This window comes from Cucumis sativus, chromosome 7 (assembly GCF_000004075.3).
Source record: "Cucumis sativus cultivar 9930 chromosome 7, Cucumber_9930_V3, whole genome shotgun sequence".
Lineage (NCBI taxonomy): Eukaryota > Viridiplantae > Streptophyta > Magnoliopsida > Cucurbitales > Cucurbitaceae > Cucumis > Cucumis sativus.
The window spans coordinates 19,667,057-19,685,256 of record NC_026661.2 but is presented as its reverse complement, the minus strand read 5'-3'; the positions used below and the strand labels follow the sequence as shown (position 1 = coordinate 19,685,256).

At 33.8% G+C, this 18,200-nt stretch overlaps 2 protein-coding genes and 1 long non-coding RNA gene across 8 annotated transcripts; 1 reads left to right on the top strand and 2 right to left on the bottom strand.

Moving 5' to 3' along the window:
- The first annotated feature begins 4,300 nt into the window (after positions 1-4,300).
- Positions 4,301-9,967, top strand: LOC101210655 (protein DETOXIFICATION 43). Of its 2 annotated transcripts, none has more exons than XM_031889356.1 (13): positions 4,301-4,411; positions 6,578-6,666; positions 6,892-7,400; positions 7,482-7,654; positions 7,737-7,872; positions 7,962-8,058; positions 8,183-8,283; positions 8,399-8,562; positions 8,685-8,756; positions 8,968-9,084; positions 9,165-9,260; positions 9,360-9,481; positions 9,711-9,967. In XM_031889356.1, the coding sequence occupies exons 2-13, from the start codon at positions 6,635-6,637 to the stop codon at positions 9,763-9,765; spliced, it is 1,674 nt and encodes a 557-aa protein (XP_031745216.1). In that variant the 5' UTR covers positions 4,301-4,411; positions 6,578-6,634; the 3' UTR covers positions 9,766-9,967. The 2 variants fall into 2 exon arrangements, with proteins under 2 accessions (XP_031745216.1, XP_011659452.1); XM_011661150.2 differs by having other exon boundaries at positions 4,305-4,411; positions 6,604-6,666.
- LOC116405303 lies at positions 8,413-9,304 on the bottom strand. The gene is made up of 3 exons (XR_004218473.1): positions 9,105-9,304; positions 8,651-8,851; positions 8,413-8,554 (listed from the first exon to the last, which is right to left on the bottom strand). It is a non-coding gene; the product is annotated as an uncharacterized LOC116405303 (long non-coding RNA).
- A 657-nt stretch (positions 9,968-10,624) lies between the features above and the next one.
- LOC101206590 (cellulose synthase A catalytic subunit 3 [UDP-forming]) lies at positions 10,625-17,230 on the bottom strand. 5 transcript variants are annotated; one of them, XM_004135883.3, is made up of 15 exons: positions 16,823-17,230; positions 16,501-16,548; positions 16,063-16,258; positions 15,527-15,753; positions 15,317-15,431; positions 15,021-15,219; positions 14,194-14,460; positions 13,739-14,084; positions 13,519-13,656; positions 13,202-13,327; positions 12,900-13,112; positions 12,544-12,808; positions 12,237-12,439; positions 11,664-12,014; positions 10,625-11,583 (listed from the first exon to the last, which is right to left on the bottom strand). In XM_004135883.3, exons 2-15 carry the CDS (start codon positions 16,519-16,521, stop codon positions 10,999-11,001), a joined length of 3,252 nt encoding a protein of 1,083 aa, XP_004135931.1. In that variant the 5' UTR covers positions 16,522-16,548; positions 16,823-17,230; the 3' UTR covers positions 10,625-10,998. The 5 variants fall into 5 exon arrangements, with proteins under 5 accessions (XP_004135931.1, XP_031745213.1, XP_031745214.1 ...); XM_031889353.1 differs by lacking the exon at positions 16,823-17,230 and adding an exon at positions 16,643-16,659; XM_031889354.1 differs by lacking the exon at positions 16,501-16,548.
- Positions 17,231-18,200: the final 970 nt, after the last annotated feature.

Sequence of the window (18,200 nt, the reverse complement as noted above, 5' to 3'; positions counted from 1 at the left end):
CTAGTTTAGATATTACTTTTACAAAAATGACAAAACAAAAAAAAAGCTCATCCATGTCCATGAAATGTAAAAAAGTACAAATAATACACTAATATAATATTATACCCTTAACATACTCGATAGTATGCTTTTGATACACTTCTTCCACTAAAAAATATCATATATGCAAAATAGAAAAATTGTGACATACTTTAAATATTTTATTCTTAATTTGTTTGATAAAATTAATTATGAGTATTCGTTAAAGGAATAAAATTAAAATTGGACAAATAAAAATAGAATGATTAGAATTAAATAAAAACTTCAAATTATGGGACTAATTACAATATATTTTAACCTAAAATTCACTATAGTCCAATTCAACTTTTACCTTTATAAGATAACGAAATACCACTATTTAACTCTTAACACCAATAATCGTTCGTTTCTCTACACCTTCACACTGCTATGTGATATTAGATATTTTTATGTACCCTACTTTGAACAAGCCATCCAATTTTAGTTCGAGAGTATTTTCCCCCTATTTTACGTTGCAGTTTTTATAAAAGCTTTTAACTTTTCTACTCCTTGAAATATAGTTTTGAGATGTTAAAGCTAAGGTACGAATAATATTACAACAAAGTTTAAGAATGTTTTTCATAATTGAACCAAAAGATTTGAGGTAAAAAATTTACTTAATTAATAACTCACCATTAATAAACTTATTATTAGACTTTTCATTCGAATTTAGAATCTCTATTTCCACTGAAGTTGAGGAGGAAAAAGTTGAAAAATGTAGAATTACGAACTTTTCTCATTTGCTTCAAAGAATTTGAGTCTCCCACCATACTCCTTATACCATGCATACAAGAGCTCTCGACCATCTCAGAAAGTATCTAATACCGAAATTATCAAATACTTTTTTTATGATAAATGTTACATCAATAATAATAGACTCAATCACTTTATTTTAAAAGCATATTGACGTGCCAACGTGACAAATAATAAATGAAAAAATGAATGGTGTGTAATAATATAGTATTAAAAAAGGAATACAACTTTCTCCAATTCACCAACTCCACACATGATAAATACACGTTCTCTGTACGGAACTTATGTACCTAACAATCCCAAAAACATCCACTATCTGATTTTTTTTTTTCAAATTTTAAAAAAAATTGTTCAACTCCACTTGGATTTTTAAATTTCTTAATGCAATTATGCACTTTAAAATATTATTAGACTGTCTTAAATTTAAAAAAAAAAAAAAAAGTAATTGTTAATTGCTATATGTTTCGTCTCTGTCAACCACACAACATATCTTCATTTTAAAAATTGAAGATGATAGTTAGTATGAGTTATTTGAAAATGTATTGTAGCTTTATTGTTGTTGGTTCTATCGTCTAAATTTTTTTTAGAAATAATTCTTCTAGTTTCTCATTAGTTTATCTTATAGGTTTGTTGTTTCATGCTCATTCTTGACTTATATACATATATACGATTAAAGATGAAAAATCAATAGTTTGTTTTTTAAACTAATTTTATATGTAGAGAATTCAACTTTTTTTGTCACTTTAAAATTTTTGGAACCTTCTTTAGATTAACAATAGACATGGAATTGCCAATTGGGAAATTTGTGGAGCTAATTTCTTCAACCATTTTATATTTCAAAAATAGACAGTTTCACTTGCAAACTAATTATTTGGAATTTGGGATTATAGACTACTTTTAAATATCGTATCTTTTTTACCATATAAAATGGAAAATCAAAATTCTTGGAGTATGATATCTAAATAATTCATCAAATAAGCACACTACTTCAGCATTAAAAGTATATAGTATTTTATTCTATGCGTCAAACAATTATAATTAATGAAAAATGGACACCACTGGAGGCATGCTGATTCTGGTGAAAAGGCAAATAATCTTTTCGTAGTGTTTCTTAAGGATTCTTTTCCCCCCAAGCATGGGGAAAAAATAAGAACTAAGTGGAACAAACAAAAGTTGATTAATTAATTTTTTTTAAAACAGAAAAAAAAGCACAAAGGAAAAGGCATAAAAGATTGGTAGTGGAATTATCATGTCCAAAATCTCTTCTTTGGCCTCTTAATTGAAAACTACAGAAATTGCTGCTTTATATATTCGAATCCTGAATGTTTTATTAAATTAAAATGAAAAAAAACAAACGAAGTTTTAACATCTGTTTAAACAAATACAAGAAGAGAAGCTTTAGTTTTGTTAGTTAATTGTATAATTGAAATATCCAATGATTGATATATTTTTATCCTCTACACTTTTGTAATAAAAAAAATAACAAAATAGTAATAGTGGCATAATGTATGCCAACTTGCCAAGCCTAATGGAAGAATTTGATTACTAGTAAAATTTTCAGTGTGATTACCCAAGGATGTATCATACATGTGTTTGAAAACCAAAGGAGGGAGAAAAAAAAGGTGTCTAAAATGAAGTAACATGAAGCATTTGGACTAACATTCGAAAGTAAAATCAAGCAAATTTAAGTTTAATAAAATGGATAATGTGTTACACTAAGATTAGCTTGAAATGCAATGGCTATAACACATTGATTAGGTTTCCAATCAAGTCAAGCAATTACTTGTAGCATATCAAACATTGTTGGTAGAATATATGTGAAATCTAGCATGGAATATTATAGTTTCATTATATGGCACACTTTACGATTTGACCAAAGACTCACATTAGCTTAGATAAAGTCATAAAGGAAAGGATATGGATATGTAACTGAAAAAAAATATCTCTACTGGTATATAAGGTTTATTGAGTGAATTAAAAAACAAACTCACAAAAGTTCACGTCCTAACAGAATTGAAGAATACCATGCTATTATGGAAGTCAGTGGAGTTGTTGGTAGACTCTTCAGGTGGGAAACAACGAAATGAATTTTAGAAAATATAATCATGGTAGAATTTGTTGTTAGTAGAGTCCCAAATATAGTCATGGTGGAGTTTGTTGTTAGTAGAGTCTCAACGTTGTGCTTTAGAGAAGAGGGGTTAGTTTGGATAAGAGCTATACTAATAAATAACTATTAAAGGGAATGAGACTAACACCCAAATTGGTTAGGGAAAGATCATTAATATGTAAGTGAGAGACAATATCTCAATTGCAATAAGACCTTTCAAGTGAAATAAAAAACAAAACATGAGAATTTGTTCATAGTAGATGATATCATATCATCGTAAATATGTGTAGAGCAGTAATCCTTAATAGAAATAGAAGTATATACCAAAGGTTGGTGGGTGAAACTTTTTAAATGAAAATAAATTCTGTAAGTTTTCAATCTAGCTCCCCCTGGAAATAGGTCAACATCCCTCCAACTAATTATATAGCTCAATGAATCACATTCCTATGTAAAGTTCCAACCCATCTTTGTAATCATTTTAATTTGTTTCTATGTTTTTTAAAATTAAATAACCTACCAACACCGATTCCACCTCTAGTTTTTATTTAATTTTTTACTATTTACCTTCTACCAATGTTTCAAAAACCAAACTATGAAAACTAGAAAAAAAACGTAGTTTTAAAAAAATTGTTCTAGGAAAACCATGGAAAGAAATTGAGATCATGATACATGCTTAATTTAAAAAATAAATAAATGGCAAACCTACAGGACCTTAATTATCAAGTTCATTCATTTTTCTTTGGTGCGGTGACTTTCAAAACAGACTTCATTTTTGTAATATCAAGGAAGAAAGTAATGAAGATTAGAGTGAATATGAAAAGAAAAAAAAAATCTTCCAGCATACTTATAGTTAAGTTACCACTTTAGGCTCTTTTTTTTTTCTCTCTAATCCAGTGTTATATACCCACTTAACCCATAAAAAGTGGGTCACGATAATAAATATATACATATATGTATATATGTGTATATATAACAGACGTGGGGTATTGGAAATCCTATGTAGAACGCATTGATCAAAAGCATACAAAATAATATGAAATAAAAACTAGGACGCTACCTACTAATTAAAGTCACTTCAAGCTTTTATGCACACTTGTTTCTAGAGAGAGAAGTTTAAGCTAAAAAACTTCCCCAGCCTTAACTTTATAAGATTAAAGGTATTATGGTATCGTAAATATTACATATAATACAAAATAGTCCCATAGAGAAAATGAATCACATAAAAAAAGAATTGCATGAATGTAACGTGCATTACACTTTAGTCTAAGCTTTAGTTTGATTGTAAATGGTGACATATCCACCATAGTCATAGAAACCATTTAATTCGCAATGACGCTTGAAGAGCCCCCATTATCAAAAGTCATTTCTCTCTTTAAAGATGGTATAAAAGGAGAGGGAGTTGAGTGTTTGTTTCAGTGGAGGAAACAAAGGGAAGTTGGTGAGGAAGAAGAGCTTTGGAATCAGCTTAGCTCAGTTAGAGGACTCTAAACAAAGGTCAATATTTACATACATACATTTATAAGTTACTTCATTTATACTCCATCCAGGCATGATAATGATAATTAGCTTCTCTTATATCACTATTTCATTCCTCTTTAATATATAAGGTCTCATTTGTAGATGAAAATCACTCCATAAGTAATTTTTCAACTACCTAGCGGGCCCTAAGCTCTCATTTTTTCTCCTTACATAATACCTTCTCCTATATATACAACTCTTCTTCTTTTTTTCCCCTCTACATAACAACTTCTCCTGTATATATAAATATATAAATAAAGGCTAGTGTGAAACGGCAAGCAGAGTCCTGGGTAGCGCGCCATTTGTGTAATATATATGATGTTTGTATGTGTTTTGTGAAATTTCGCATTTTTTGTTTAGTGAGATTAGTTGAATTTTTGGACCTTCTGTTGCGGGAAGTATAAAATTGGGCAATGTGCGTGTGATCATTTTGGAGCGTACTGTGAGTGCAGGATATAAAGAGTTTCGTCTGTTGAGTGTGAGATTCTTTGCAATCTTTATCTAAAAGAATTTGCTGTTTATTTTGTTATCACATAATAATGTGGTTAACTACAGCCACAAAACAATAACAACATCAATAATGCTTTGGTCGGAAAAGCAGGCTTTTTTTAAAAAAAAAAAATTGTATTTATGTCAATTTAAACCATAAAAGAAAAATATATGAATCAATAACTTTTCCTATATGATTCTTTTGACACATGAAAATTCTAAAGCGTCTTATATCTTCCTAACCAAATCCACCTGCTCGACCAATCTAATAGATTATCTTTAATAATTATAAAAAAAAACACCACCTATAATAAAATAAGAATTTTCATTGGGTTTCTTCAAAGCAGGGTTTTTGGTCACATTTAACTAATTTACATAGAAAATCTAAGATCTGGGAGTTATTTGGTGTAGGAAATATATGGGGCATTCAGGCTCATTCCTATATAATAATCTCTTATTTGTAATATAATGTCTGTTTTCTTTCATTCTTCTTCGATCCTCCTAAATGAACAAACAGACAGTGGATGCATAAAAAGTTGAAAAATATGCTCACCAAAGGCCATGCCCATGCAAATCTCTATGTAAATTAATTAATAATAAAGAAGAAGAAAAAACTACGGATTTCTAGGGTCCCATTTTTTCCTATGAAGTTTCTTTAATCAAGGAGCAAAACTACATATATTTTGAGGTTATCTGGGGAAGATTTCTGACAATTATTATTATTTAATTACTGGCTAGCTAGGAAGGTTCCACCACAATAGTCCACCGTGGAAACATCTTTTTCTTTCTGTTTCTTCATTGCATTGTTGTAAACAATGTTGTAAAACTGTCATCGGCTAGAAAAGGTAGATGTGGGGAAGGTTTGATATGCATGGAATGAACAAATTTTTTAGCATCAAAAGCACATTATTCCTTCTAATGCAATTCTCAACTAAAAGAATCAACGTATACATACATCTAGACATGAGTTCTTCATCGTTTATTCTCCATGTTCAACTTCCGAAAAAACTGGCGTGTATGCATGTATCATTTATGCATCATGATACCACATATTAAAGTGTTAATATACTAATAAATTTACTCTCATCCATCAACCTCTTTTGGGTTAATAAGTGATTTTATATGGTACTAGAGCAGGAGGTGATCTTGCGTTCAAACAGTGGTAAAAATTTTCAAGTCCACAAGTGAGAGTGTTAATTTGTTGATAGAAGATAAATTTGACCTTCATATATCAACTTAAAATTTTTGGTTAATCAATGATTTAATACCATAAGATAGTTATCTTGTATAAGCTCTCCCTAGTAACTTTTATATTTCTTTTTGTCAAACGCACAGATCTCTCAACATTAGTGGTCCTTGGGATCAAAACCTACATTTTACTCTTTTTTCCCTCTCTCTCTCTCTCTCGCTAAATGTGTGTGTGTTTCTATAAATCTAGTTAACGTGAAATGCTACAACTACAAGTCCCTTCATTCTTTTGGATGATAAGAAAGGTTTTATGCATGGTGTGTCAACTTCCAAATCTTTCAGTTCCACTGCCATTTTCAGACTTTTCTGCTGTTCCCTTCCACATTCAAAACTTTTAGCTTTTTAGAAGATTTGTGTACTTGAATAAAATAAAATGTGCTTGCTAAAGCCTCTCTGATCTTGTAGTCTGGGTTTGAAATTAATCATCGTAGACTAACCACACAAGGGGGAATCAAGTTGAAGATGCCTGTCAATGTTTTCTTCAAAGATGCAAGGTGTGTTTTCATGTTCCAAACAATTCTTTTCTTTAAATACTCGATGTTGAATTTATGTTGAGAACCACAATAAGGTTTTTCCAATCCTAACTTATAATTCAATTATTTTTCCCATCTCTGAACCGATAAAGAAATTTGTGTCTCAATTATCCATAATTTGTGACTCAATTATCCATAACCAAAGTCTAACATTAGCTAGTATGTTTGATATGTTTCTACATGTAGGGGTGTTTTCAAGTATGATGAAATTGGTCGGGAGATACTGGGAATCGCACTGCCTGCTGCTCTAGCTGTTGCAGCTGATCCTATAGCTTCTCTTATAGACACTGCTTTCGTTGGCCATATTGGACCTGTGGAACTTGCTGCAGTTGGAGTATCCATTGCTATATTCAATCAAGCTTCGAGGATTACCATATTCCCACTTGTAAGCATTACTACATCTTTCGTCGCTGAGGAAGATACCATTGGCAAAGCTGCCAAAAAAGCAGCAAAAGTTGACGCAGAGAAGTGCTTGGCTGATGTTAACTCAGTGAAAGTTTGTGTGCCTGAAGATCATGAAAACGAAGAAAAACTTGCAGCCAAACAAGACCATGCCAACTTGAATCATGAGCCAACAAGGAGTAATATCAGCATAGGAAAAGATGGAGTAAAAGAAAACAAAGAAAGCTCTTCAACAGAAAATGGAACGAAGGAACCGATTCCAGATAACGGTGCTCTTCAAGATCTGAAAAAAGGTAAAACCTAAACTTGATGGTTATATTTAAGAGATTTTAATAATTTCTGATTTCTTTTACTTTTTTTCTTTCTTTTTCCAGATTTGAGTACAAAAGTACTTGAGTCTACCTCTGCCAAGTCCAAAAGGAAAGAGAAGAAGCAAATTGCATCAGCATCCACAGCTCTGATATTTGGCACAATTCTGGGTCTAATGCAAGCAATATTCCTTATTTTTGGAGCCAAATCTTTGCTGAATCTAATGGGAGTAAAAGATGTGAGTGCTCCCTATAACATAAGATGTAGTCCAGTTTTAAATCAAATGTCTTTCTCTAATAGTTTGGGACTTCAACAAACAGAATTCACCCATGTTTGCCCCCGCTCACAAGTACTTAACATTAAGATCACTTGGTGCTCCTGCTGTTCTTCTGTCATTGGCCATGCAAGGGATCTTTAGAGGGTTCAAGGATACAAGGACTCCTCTTTACGTTATTGGTAGGCATTGCCGTCCCTTTTCTTCTATGGTTTAACCTAATATTAGCTTCCTTTTACTATCAACCATTTGTTTATATGCCTTTATGTAGTGGCTGGATATACCGTAAACATCATACTGGACCCCATTCTCATCTTCGTGTGCCATTGGGGGGTCAAAGGTGCAGCTGCTGCTCATGTTCTTTCTCAGTAAGTTTTAATCTCTATGCACTGTCATATTGCTAAAACTTTACCATATTGCTCCACAATGGCATAAAACTCGTGTCTTCACATTCCAAAAAAGCTTCTCTAAAACTTACTTCAATCCTTTCAGGTACTTTATTGTGACCATTCTCTTCTGGAGACTGGTGCAAAAAGTCAATCTCATGCCTCCAAGTCTTAAAGATTTGCAATTTGGTCGATTTCTTAAAAATGGTAAAAAAAAAAAAATTGTTCCCCAGACGATTCTTAATTCATTTTTCCAATACTAAGTAGACTATGAGATCAACCATTCTTTATCTCTTATTGAACTTCGAATGGATGGGAGCAGGAGGTTTGTTGCTGGCAAGAGTTGTAGCAGTTACCTTCTGTGTGACTCTAGCAGCATCATTAGCTGCAAGGCTGGGCCCAACACCCATGGCTGCATTCCAAACTTGCTTGCAAGTTTGGATGACATCCTCTTTATTGTCTGATGGTTTAGCAGTAGCTGGACAGGTGAAGAAATAAAAACTTAATTCTACCTCTACTTCATAACTTTCTCTCTAAGTGGCAATTTATATAGTTTGGAAGGAAGAAATCTTACCTTTTATGGTATTTGATTCCTACTTGTTCTTTAGGCAATTCTAGCCAGTGCATTTGCAGAGAAAGACTATGAAAAGACAACAGCAACAGCTACCAGAGTTTTGCAGGTAAGAAATGAATTAAAAACATACAAATTGGACGGAAATTTTCTTGCTGCTTCAAAGATAACCCCCATGCACTTGCATAACAAAATCTGCATCATCTAAAATCAAAACGGATTTATTACTTCACGTAGCCATATTATAAAACCACGAAATATAGCACATAAAAGAAAACTAAGTTCCTTTAACAAAACCTAAAAATATTTTTCTCAAACAGATGAGCTTTATTCTTGGTGTTGGCCTCGCTATTATCGTCGGAATCGGAATGTTCTTCGGAGCAGGAATCTTTTCAAGAGATATTCATGTGCAGCACCTCATACATTTAGCAATTCCGGTAAAAACAAACAAACGTACCTTGTTTTCTTCCTTCTAATGCACAATGATGAACTCGTCTGATTCTTGTCCTTTGATCAGTTCGTTGCAGCTACACAGCCAATAAACTCACTGGCGTTTGTTTTCGATGGAGTGAACTTCGGAGCTTCGGATTTTGCGTATTCCGCATATTCATTGGTAAGTTCTACTGAATCATCCTCAAAACAATTTGAGGAAATTCCTGAACGAAATTACGTTAATTAAATTTGATATATATAATTGTTGTTGTGTGTTCAGGTTTTGGTGGCGATTGCGAGCGTTGTATCATTATTTCTTCTCTCCAAAAGCAATGGCTTCATTGGGATTTGGATTGCTTTAACAATCTATATGCTTCTGCGTGCTTTTGTTGGCGTCTGGAGGTATTCTTTTAAAAAAACATTAAATAATTTAAATTCCTCTTAATGCTTTTACAATAATTCAATTAAATTGTATTTTATGTTTCTAACAATTTTAGTTTTCAAAAAATTGTTTTAAATGTATTTCATAATATATATTTATAAATCATCTGCACAAATGATTAAAATAAAAAGTTGATTACACATTAGAAAAACTTACGATTATTCAAAACTTGTATTTATAAAAATGCAGGATGAGCACCGGGACAGGACCTTGGCGTTACCTGAGGACTCAAAGGCTACCCTAAAGTAGATCCACTCCATTCATTTTGTTACCTTCCCTTCATACTCACCCTTATATATAATTAAAGACTCCCACTTTACTTCAAAATGGTATTTATCTTTTTGTTAGTTTCTACTTTGTATAATCATCTTGGTTGGACTTGCAACCTATATATGTATTTGTACGTTGGTTTTTTCTATTAATAAATATTTAGTTATTGCACTACACGTGTTATTATTAAAAGATTTGAGTTTCTTATCTCTTAATTGATAATATATATTTGAATTAACTAAATGTTTGGTCTCGTTAAATACAAGGTAATAATCGTTCAACTAATATATAGTTAAAATGTTTTGTTTAAAAAAAAATTGATTGATAGAGTGTTTAGTTAGCGTCGGTAAAAAAAGAAAAAGTAATAGTCGAAATGAGTGTGAAATCAATCTTGAAGTTTCTTTACTCCACACGTTCATGCAATATCTTTGCAACAAAAAGAAAATGTAATAGTCAAATTAGTGAAAAAAATGTTGGTTATCAATTTTAAGCATTATATATGAATTGTTCGATTTCGATAGATTTATCGAATCGATGGTACACATCTTTATTAAGACGGAAAGAATAAATATTTGTTCGGTTGGTAATTCAAATTTTGTTTTATATTTTCATATTCAATATCTTTAATAAAAAAATGTATTTAGCAAACACTATTGATTCTAGTTTTAGAAACAAATTATGGAATTATGTTATTTATTCCATACAAATTATAAGAACTACAAATTTATATTTTCCATCAATGTAGAATTTGAATTTATAATTTTTAAATACATAACTAAATTAAATAAAAGAAATGTATAGAAGCACAATATGTAATGTTATAAACCATTTAGTATAACAAAATAATAACTGTACAAATGTATTAATAACAGTCTCAACTTAATATTTATCACTACAGAAATACAACTTCGTCTTCACTCAATCCCTTAATTTTAAATTTTCTACAAACCAGCCTTCAATATCTGCTAGTTGGAAAAATGAAAGTCACATGCAAAGAAGCTACAATCTAAAAACTATCATCTATGATGATCAACTTTTTCTTTACATTAGCACTTTTAATCCATTACATCCATGAATGAATTGCATATTACACGATAGGATCATTACTTCACTCATTTTCTTTCAACCTTTATAGACATGTATAACTTAAATATATAGAGCAAATTTCCCAAATGTTATTCTCAGCAACATGTATGGTAAAACTAGTCTAGCAGTTGATTCCACACTCCTCTACGTCGGGCCCTATGACTGTTGTGGTGAACGGATCGATCCTCACCCATAACAGGGAGAAGATGGAAGCAAGTAGAATCGACCACACGACGACGATGGTGGGTGTTCTGTTTTGACGACCCATCAAACCTTTCAAGAATGGATAGAGATGAATGATCACCCAAAAAGCGAAAAATAGCTTGCCAAACAACGGTCCCCATGATTGGTATCCGCTGTTGATTGCGTAAGATATCCCCGCTACGACCCCGACCAAGTTTACGATGAGGAGTGTAGTTGGTGGGATGAGAAGTGTCGTCCATTTGAACATGTAAAGCTCAGCATAATCCCCATCTTCGTCAGACGCCTTGGATGTCACCGTAAAGTTGGTGTCGATACCGGCAAGAACCTTAAGCAGACCTTGGAAAACAGCAAACAGGTGAGCTGAAACACCTCCAATGACCCAAAATTGTTCGTTTCTCCACCATTCGTCTATCCCAACTCCACTCCATCTCATCTCGAGAATGCCCGTTGCAAAAATGGAGAGGAAGAGGGCTAAAAACCATATACTTGCAATGTTACTTATCTGCAGACATATGGAAACAAGTTACATGACATAACCACATAAAGAGACAAATATAGTTTTTTTCAGGTTATTTGCTGCACCTGGGGAATAATGAACTTGTTCGTCAGTAGACACACGGCTGGTAAGGTACAATACATGAGAAGAGGAATCGAGGTGATCGGATATATTGTAGTGTTCACATATGCAAACCGTTCGAGCCATTTGAGCCTTCCACCATAGCCATACCAGATAGGGCAATGCCTACTTAGAAGAATCTCCACGGAACCAAGGGCCCATCGAAGCACTTGGTTTAATCGATCTGAAAGATTAATAGGTGCAGACCCTTTAAAGGCAGGACGTTGTGGCATACAATAAATCGACCGCCAACCACGAGCATGCATCTTGAATCCTGTAAGAATATCTTCAGTGACAGAGCCATAAATCCATCCAATCTGCGAAGACAAAGACCAATAGAATGTCTTTAAGCACCATGGCAGATAAAATCCACATACGAAACATGCTCACTTCTTTATGAATACATCTTTAACATTTTATGCTCATGTACAAATTTAAGGAAACACATTTTTTTCAAATAAGAAACTGAGCTTCATTCTAGATCCATTCAGCAGGGTTGTTTTAATGTGGAGCAAGGAAGAAATCAAAAGTAGACAAACCTCAGATCCCCAGTCCGTTTTATCTTCATATCCACAGCTAATTACATGAATAGCCTCCTTCAGAAGAGACTCGGGCGTTGCAGATTGAGGAACACCACCGTTTTCCATAAGGGTTGAGGCAACAAAAACAGAAGACTGGCCAAACCTTTGTTCCAGGGTCATTTGTGACATTAGCAAGGACTTCTCATCATCAAATCCAGCACCTGTACATAAAATCTTTCTTGTCAATTTGTTGTATAGACAATCTAATAATCAAAGAGGAACAAAACCAAAAGAATCGATTATTTAAAAGAAATCAAGGGTGTACCTTCAACCACTTCTTCAATGTCGTCGAGATTGAAAATTGGCACTGTTGGATCAATATGCTTGCTTGATTTCTTCTTGTCTGGGCTCTTTTTACTTGATTTCGCTTTCTTCTTTCGAGATCCGCCACAGAGCGAAGACAGAAATCCTGTTTTCCGATTCTTTGGTTTGAGCGGAGGTTCGTAACCATACAGTGCAGTTCTGTTGAAGACACATCCAGTACCCACATAAACTGGACCTTGTAGGCCATCTAAACCTCTCAAATTTATCTGAGATAATGAAAACAAGAAAAGAATAAGAACCCAAATGAGCTACTGTAAGTAAGAGACAACACAGTCATACGAGGGTTAAAGAACTTACATCAAAGAACACGGTATTTCGGTTGGCATATCGATCATTTCTATCAATACCGTCAAATCTTTGAGGAAACTGAACATAACAGACGTATTTGCCAAGGTTTGGATCCATCATAAAACACATTGCTTCCCTCAATGCCTTGCTGTTGTTTATGTAGTGATCACAGTCAAGATTCAACAAGAATGGGCCATTGGTAAGAACAGCAGATACTCGAACCTGCATAAATATAATGAACGTTACTTTACAGAAATTTAACCTGATTAATGGGGAAAAAGATAAATTTCTTGTAGCTATTTGACACTTACAAGAGCATTCATTGCACCAGCTTTCTTATGATGTTGGAACCCTGGACGTTTTTCACGAGATACATAGACTAAACGAGGCAACTCGTTACCATCGGTATCCAGTCCACCGTTTTGCCCTAGGAAAACCTGACGTGTAAATGAGACGATGAGTTTGTATTCAATAAGAAAACTGCACGCATCTTACATACAAAACCATTTGTAAGTTGAGCTTTGTAATAATCAGTTGATAATGTAAATGCATTACAAAAATTATCCTTTTACAGGTAAGAGAAACCAACAGGCAGCAAGTATGGATATAACTTGTGAAAACAGATTACCTGGATCATTCCTGGATGGTCTCTAGTATTATTTCCGGGCCATGGAGTTCCATCTTGCATGACCCATCCTTCTTCGGGAACTTTCTGTGCCTTTGATACCAATCCGTTGACGCGGACCTTAAATTCCTCATATTCTCTCTGCAATGAAGTGGAGGGCAATAAAATCGCTTCTTTCAAAAGGGCTTTGCTATTATTTACTTTTTTGGGTTTTAAGTAGTACCTTCATTGCTCTTCGATCTTTGACAAATGATGGATCGACTTTATCCTTCAAGTAATCAATTTTCTGAGCAAAGTACCACTCTGGAGCCCGAGGCTCGATGCTGTATTTCTTGCAGAAAGGCACCCATGACCTTGCAAACTCTGATGTTTCGGATAATGCTTCAAATGTCAACATGGCAGCTCCATCGTCAGAAACATAGCACGAGACCTTGTCAACCGGGTAGTCAACAGCAAGAATAGACAGTACGGTGTTGGCTGTGACAAGTGGAGGCTCCTTCAGTGGGTCGACAGTACTCACAAAAATGTCAACAGCAGCAAGCTGTGATGGTTCTCCTTCCCTATCATATCTATGAAGCATACAAATTTCATTATATTCAAAAACAATTTAGACAGAAAATAGATAGCTCAGGCATTAGTTTATTTTTAAAATAACAGCTAGAAAACAACTTTTCCCACCTTAATGCAAGCCGGTCTAAATATGTCTCACGGTTAACAGGAAGCCACTTCGGGAACTGATCTAATATCCAGGATATTGCAAACCAAATCTCACATATAACAGATACCAGCCATAAAGCATATGCATTGCGTACTGGATTCGTGATTCGGTAGTGCAAGAAAAAACAAATAATTACAAGCCGCAGAACAATCACCATCCTGTAAGGGTTTATCCTAGATGATGGAACAGAAACCTTTCGCGAGAGAGGCTGGCGTGCTTCATCATTTCTGTAAATGAACGAAATTGACATGAAAAGCATACCTCACATGTTGACAACAAAAAGTATGAACTTTTTTCTTTAATATATTGCTCATTTTGTGAAATGCCAGTCACCATTTGCAGTTACATCTTAGTCATTTTCAAATCAAAAGGGATCAAAAGTATAAACATACATAACCTCCTTCCAAAAATTAGTATTGGGAGTGATAAGGCAACTTTAAATTTAAAATAATAATAATGAATACATAAATAAAGAAATAAAAGAGAAATATCCCCGCCACTCCCAAATATGCACTAACCTATAAGGAAGCTTGGGTTACTTCCATAAGTTCTACACACATTAGCATTCTAAACAAAATCAAGTTTTAAAAAACTAATTTCTTTAGTTTTCAAAAGTTGGGTGATAAAGCAATATAACTAGAGCTAAGAGTAATCATCGTGATGTTCAAAAACATAAAACAAGATATCAAATAATTATCAAATGGATCCTTAGTTTTCCCAAATGCTAAGATTAGACTCCAAGTAACAAAAGTTACAAAGTAAAAATTTTGGGGAAAAAAAAGCTTACAGTAAGGAGTCATCAACAAGCACATCTGTGCAGGCATCAATATCTCCACCTCCCCTTTCAGATGCAGCATGGGCTATGCTCATTGGTCCAGCATTCTTCTCTTGTTTCATCTTCCAGCCATCAACTCTCTCTTTCCAAGCTACATTGCCTAGCCCCGATGAACTATACTCTTTTGTAGGGTCCACACCTTGCACATTAGCTATATCGAAGATGAAGCCATCAATTTTCACGTCATATATGATAAGTATACCCAATAACGTGTATAGATGTTAAGTTGCAAAAGTGAGAAATTTTACGCGATTGGTTAATGTCAGCTGCATAAGGAAGAGAATATATTGGCTTCCCACGAGGATGTCCAGGAGATGCCATCAAATGATGCTCAGGTGATGCAGCTGACAGTTCTCCAAAAACCTAAAGGTATCCAAAATCAATCAATCAATAAATAAATAACTCTGCTTGCTTTTGTCAAAAGAACAAAGAGAATCAGACATAAGTTATTAAACTACCTCCTGCCCATTGGTGAGCAAGGGTATGTGATTTAAAGAAACTTCTTTATCGTAGTTCGGTGGGGGGAGATCTTGTGCATGTCCATATGACATCTGCCAGCTCATCATTCGTTCAGCAATCTTCTGCTTCTGTTTTTGACTTTCAGAAATGTAATTTAAATCAATTGCATCATCATCATCATCATCAAGCTCAGCAGCCTCATCATCACCGAGAACAGCAGGACTTCCTGTACAAAGAAAGTTATAAAAAGATGTATTGTGCAAAAACAATTTATACTTTGTAAAGAAAACCACATTGAAGGTGGTATAAAATTTTCAAAGAAATGACATACTATCCATTTATTACAACAGGAAACTCAAATTCATAACCCCATAAGCCAATAATCTAGAAAGTTAGAAGCGCACCGTTCATGCTTTTCAACAAAATGGACTTAATATGTTGTGAAAAACAGTAAGCAGGGGAAACTAGACAATTTTGTAAATCTCATATTTGGCAAAAGAAAAACCCGACAATATTACACAAAGAAACAACAAACCTTTGTGCCTCTTGTATCTGCTTTTGCATTGAGGACAAGACTGATTCCCATCTTTTCTCTCGTACTCGTAGCATGGTCTGCACACAGGAAATGTACAAACATCACAAGCAACAAATGGCTCACCCTCGACGGTCTTCCCGACATGGTCTCCACATATTTGACAGGCATTGGGGCCCATGTTCTTTATAACCTTTGCCTAAGTACAAATGAGCATCATAGAACACGGAGCTGATTAAACTGATATCTAAGATTTTCAACAATTAAATGAGAGAGCTAAAACAAAACAGCTGATCATCAAATAAACTATTTGGTTAAGAAACAAAGGTTTTTTTATTCTAAAACCTGAGTTTGAGAAAATATTTGACATAAAGAAAAATTTCCCCCTCCTCTTTCCCATGCTTTTCCCACCAACCAAACAAGTTTATTCTAAAAACTCACCGAAGATTCTGCATGTTCCATGGCAGCTAGCAGTTAAACACTACAGTCCTGTAAAAAATAATCCCAAACAAAAGAAGAAGAATCAGTGTAAACCAACAACATTGAAAACTCTAAAACTAAGAGAAGTTCGGATTCAGCAGACCAAGACCACCAGCTATATTAGTCAACAGACCCTATCAAACGATCAACCCAACATCCTCAGATGATAAAAAAATCAACCCCTTTTTGAGAGAGAGAGAGACAGAGATGGGGGGAAGGGGGAGAAAGGGAAAAAAAAAAAAACAGAGTAACCACATGGGGAAAAGCAGAGACAATCACTTACCTCTAAACGATTCCAAGCAAAAGCAATATCGAATCACGAACATAAAACGAAGAATCGAATACAGAAACAGACATTAAACCGAAAAAGTTGAGCAGAAACGGTGGGAGCATACAGAATCTCCCCTCTCTCTCTGTTTCAATAGTCAATAAAAAGCAGTGGCTATACAGCTGGCTGTTAACGAGCACACAATGTAGACAGAGAAGAAACTGGTAAGATGAAAAGGGACAGAACAAGAGGAATCAAGACACCGGCGGCGGCCGGCGAAATGGGTCGGCGGTGAAAATACTTCGCCGTGAGCGGCGGGGGCCGGTAAGAAAAACGGAGAAGATAACAGGTCACGCGCAGCAGTTGACTCACTTGGTCTGGCTGTGTGGAGAAATGGGATTGTTTGAATTTGAAAGGGTCGCTTGGAAATCAAATTATTCTATGGATAATTAATTAAGAAAAATGGAAAATTAGATTAAAGAAAAGAAATGAAAAGAACAAATGAATGTCTTTTAAGGACGTGGGGTCGAATTGTCTGATTTTTTGATGGAACCAAAAACCAGCTGTTCAGAAGTGACAGTAGATAAAGAAGGCCAATCGCTTTTAGGAAAGTAATTATGATAACAATAAACCCAAAATCACATTTCATCAGTTTCAAATTGATTGCCTAATTTCGTTTATAAAATGTCAATCACTTCAATTGATTCTAACATAACACATGTTTGAATGTTGGCTTGCTTACTTTTAATTACTTATTTCTATAATATTTATTCGTTGTTATTTCATACTTTCTCTCCTTATTCATATTTCTTATTCCATTATTTGTCTACAACTTTTCAAATTACAAATTACTTCCTCATCTAATAATTTGTGTTTGGTATGTGTTGTTTTAGTTTGAGTTATATTAACGTGTTTTTAGAGCGAATTCTATCATAATATGAATAAGAAATGGTTTGTAATACTAAGATAGAGAGACGATGAGTACAAGATATAGTAAATAACGTGAAAAAAATCAGAACTTGAAATAGCAATGTTGTTGTGTTTATCGTATTCCATTATTATATCATATCAAATTAATTACTTGTTATGATTTTTCTTTTTCTTTTCTTATTTTCAACCTATTCTTCGAGTTGCGGTATCGAACACAAAAATGGTAATCATGTCTAAACTACTTCCACCTAAAGTATATACATATACACACAACAAAATTTAGATAAATTTTTTTATAATTTAAAAAGAAAAATCAGCTTTTGAAGTCTATCAACGACATATCATATCGATTTATCAAATATAGATAACACGTATAGATTGTCATATTTGCAATTCTTTATATAATTATTATACATTTAAATATTATTTTTAAATATAGCAAAATATCATAGTCTAATGTGAT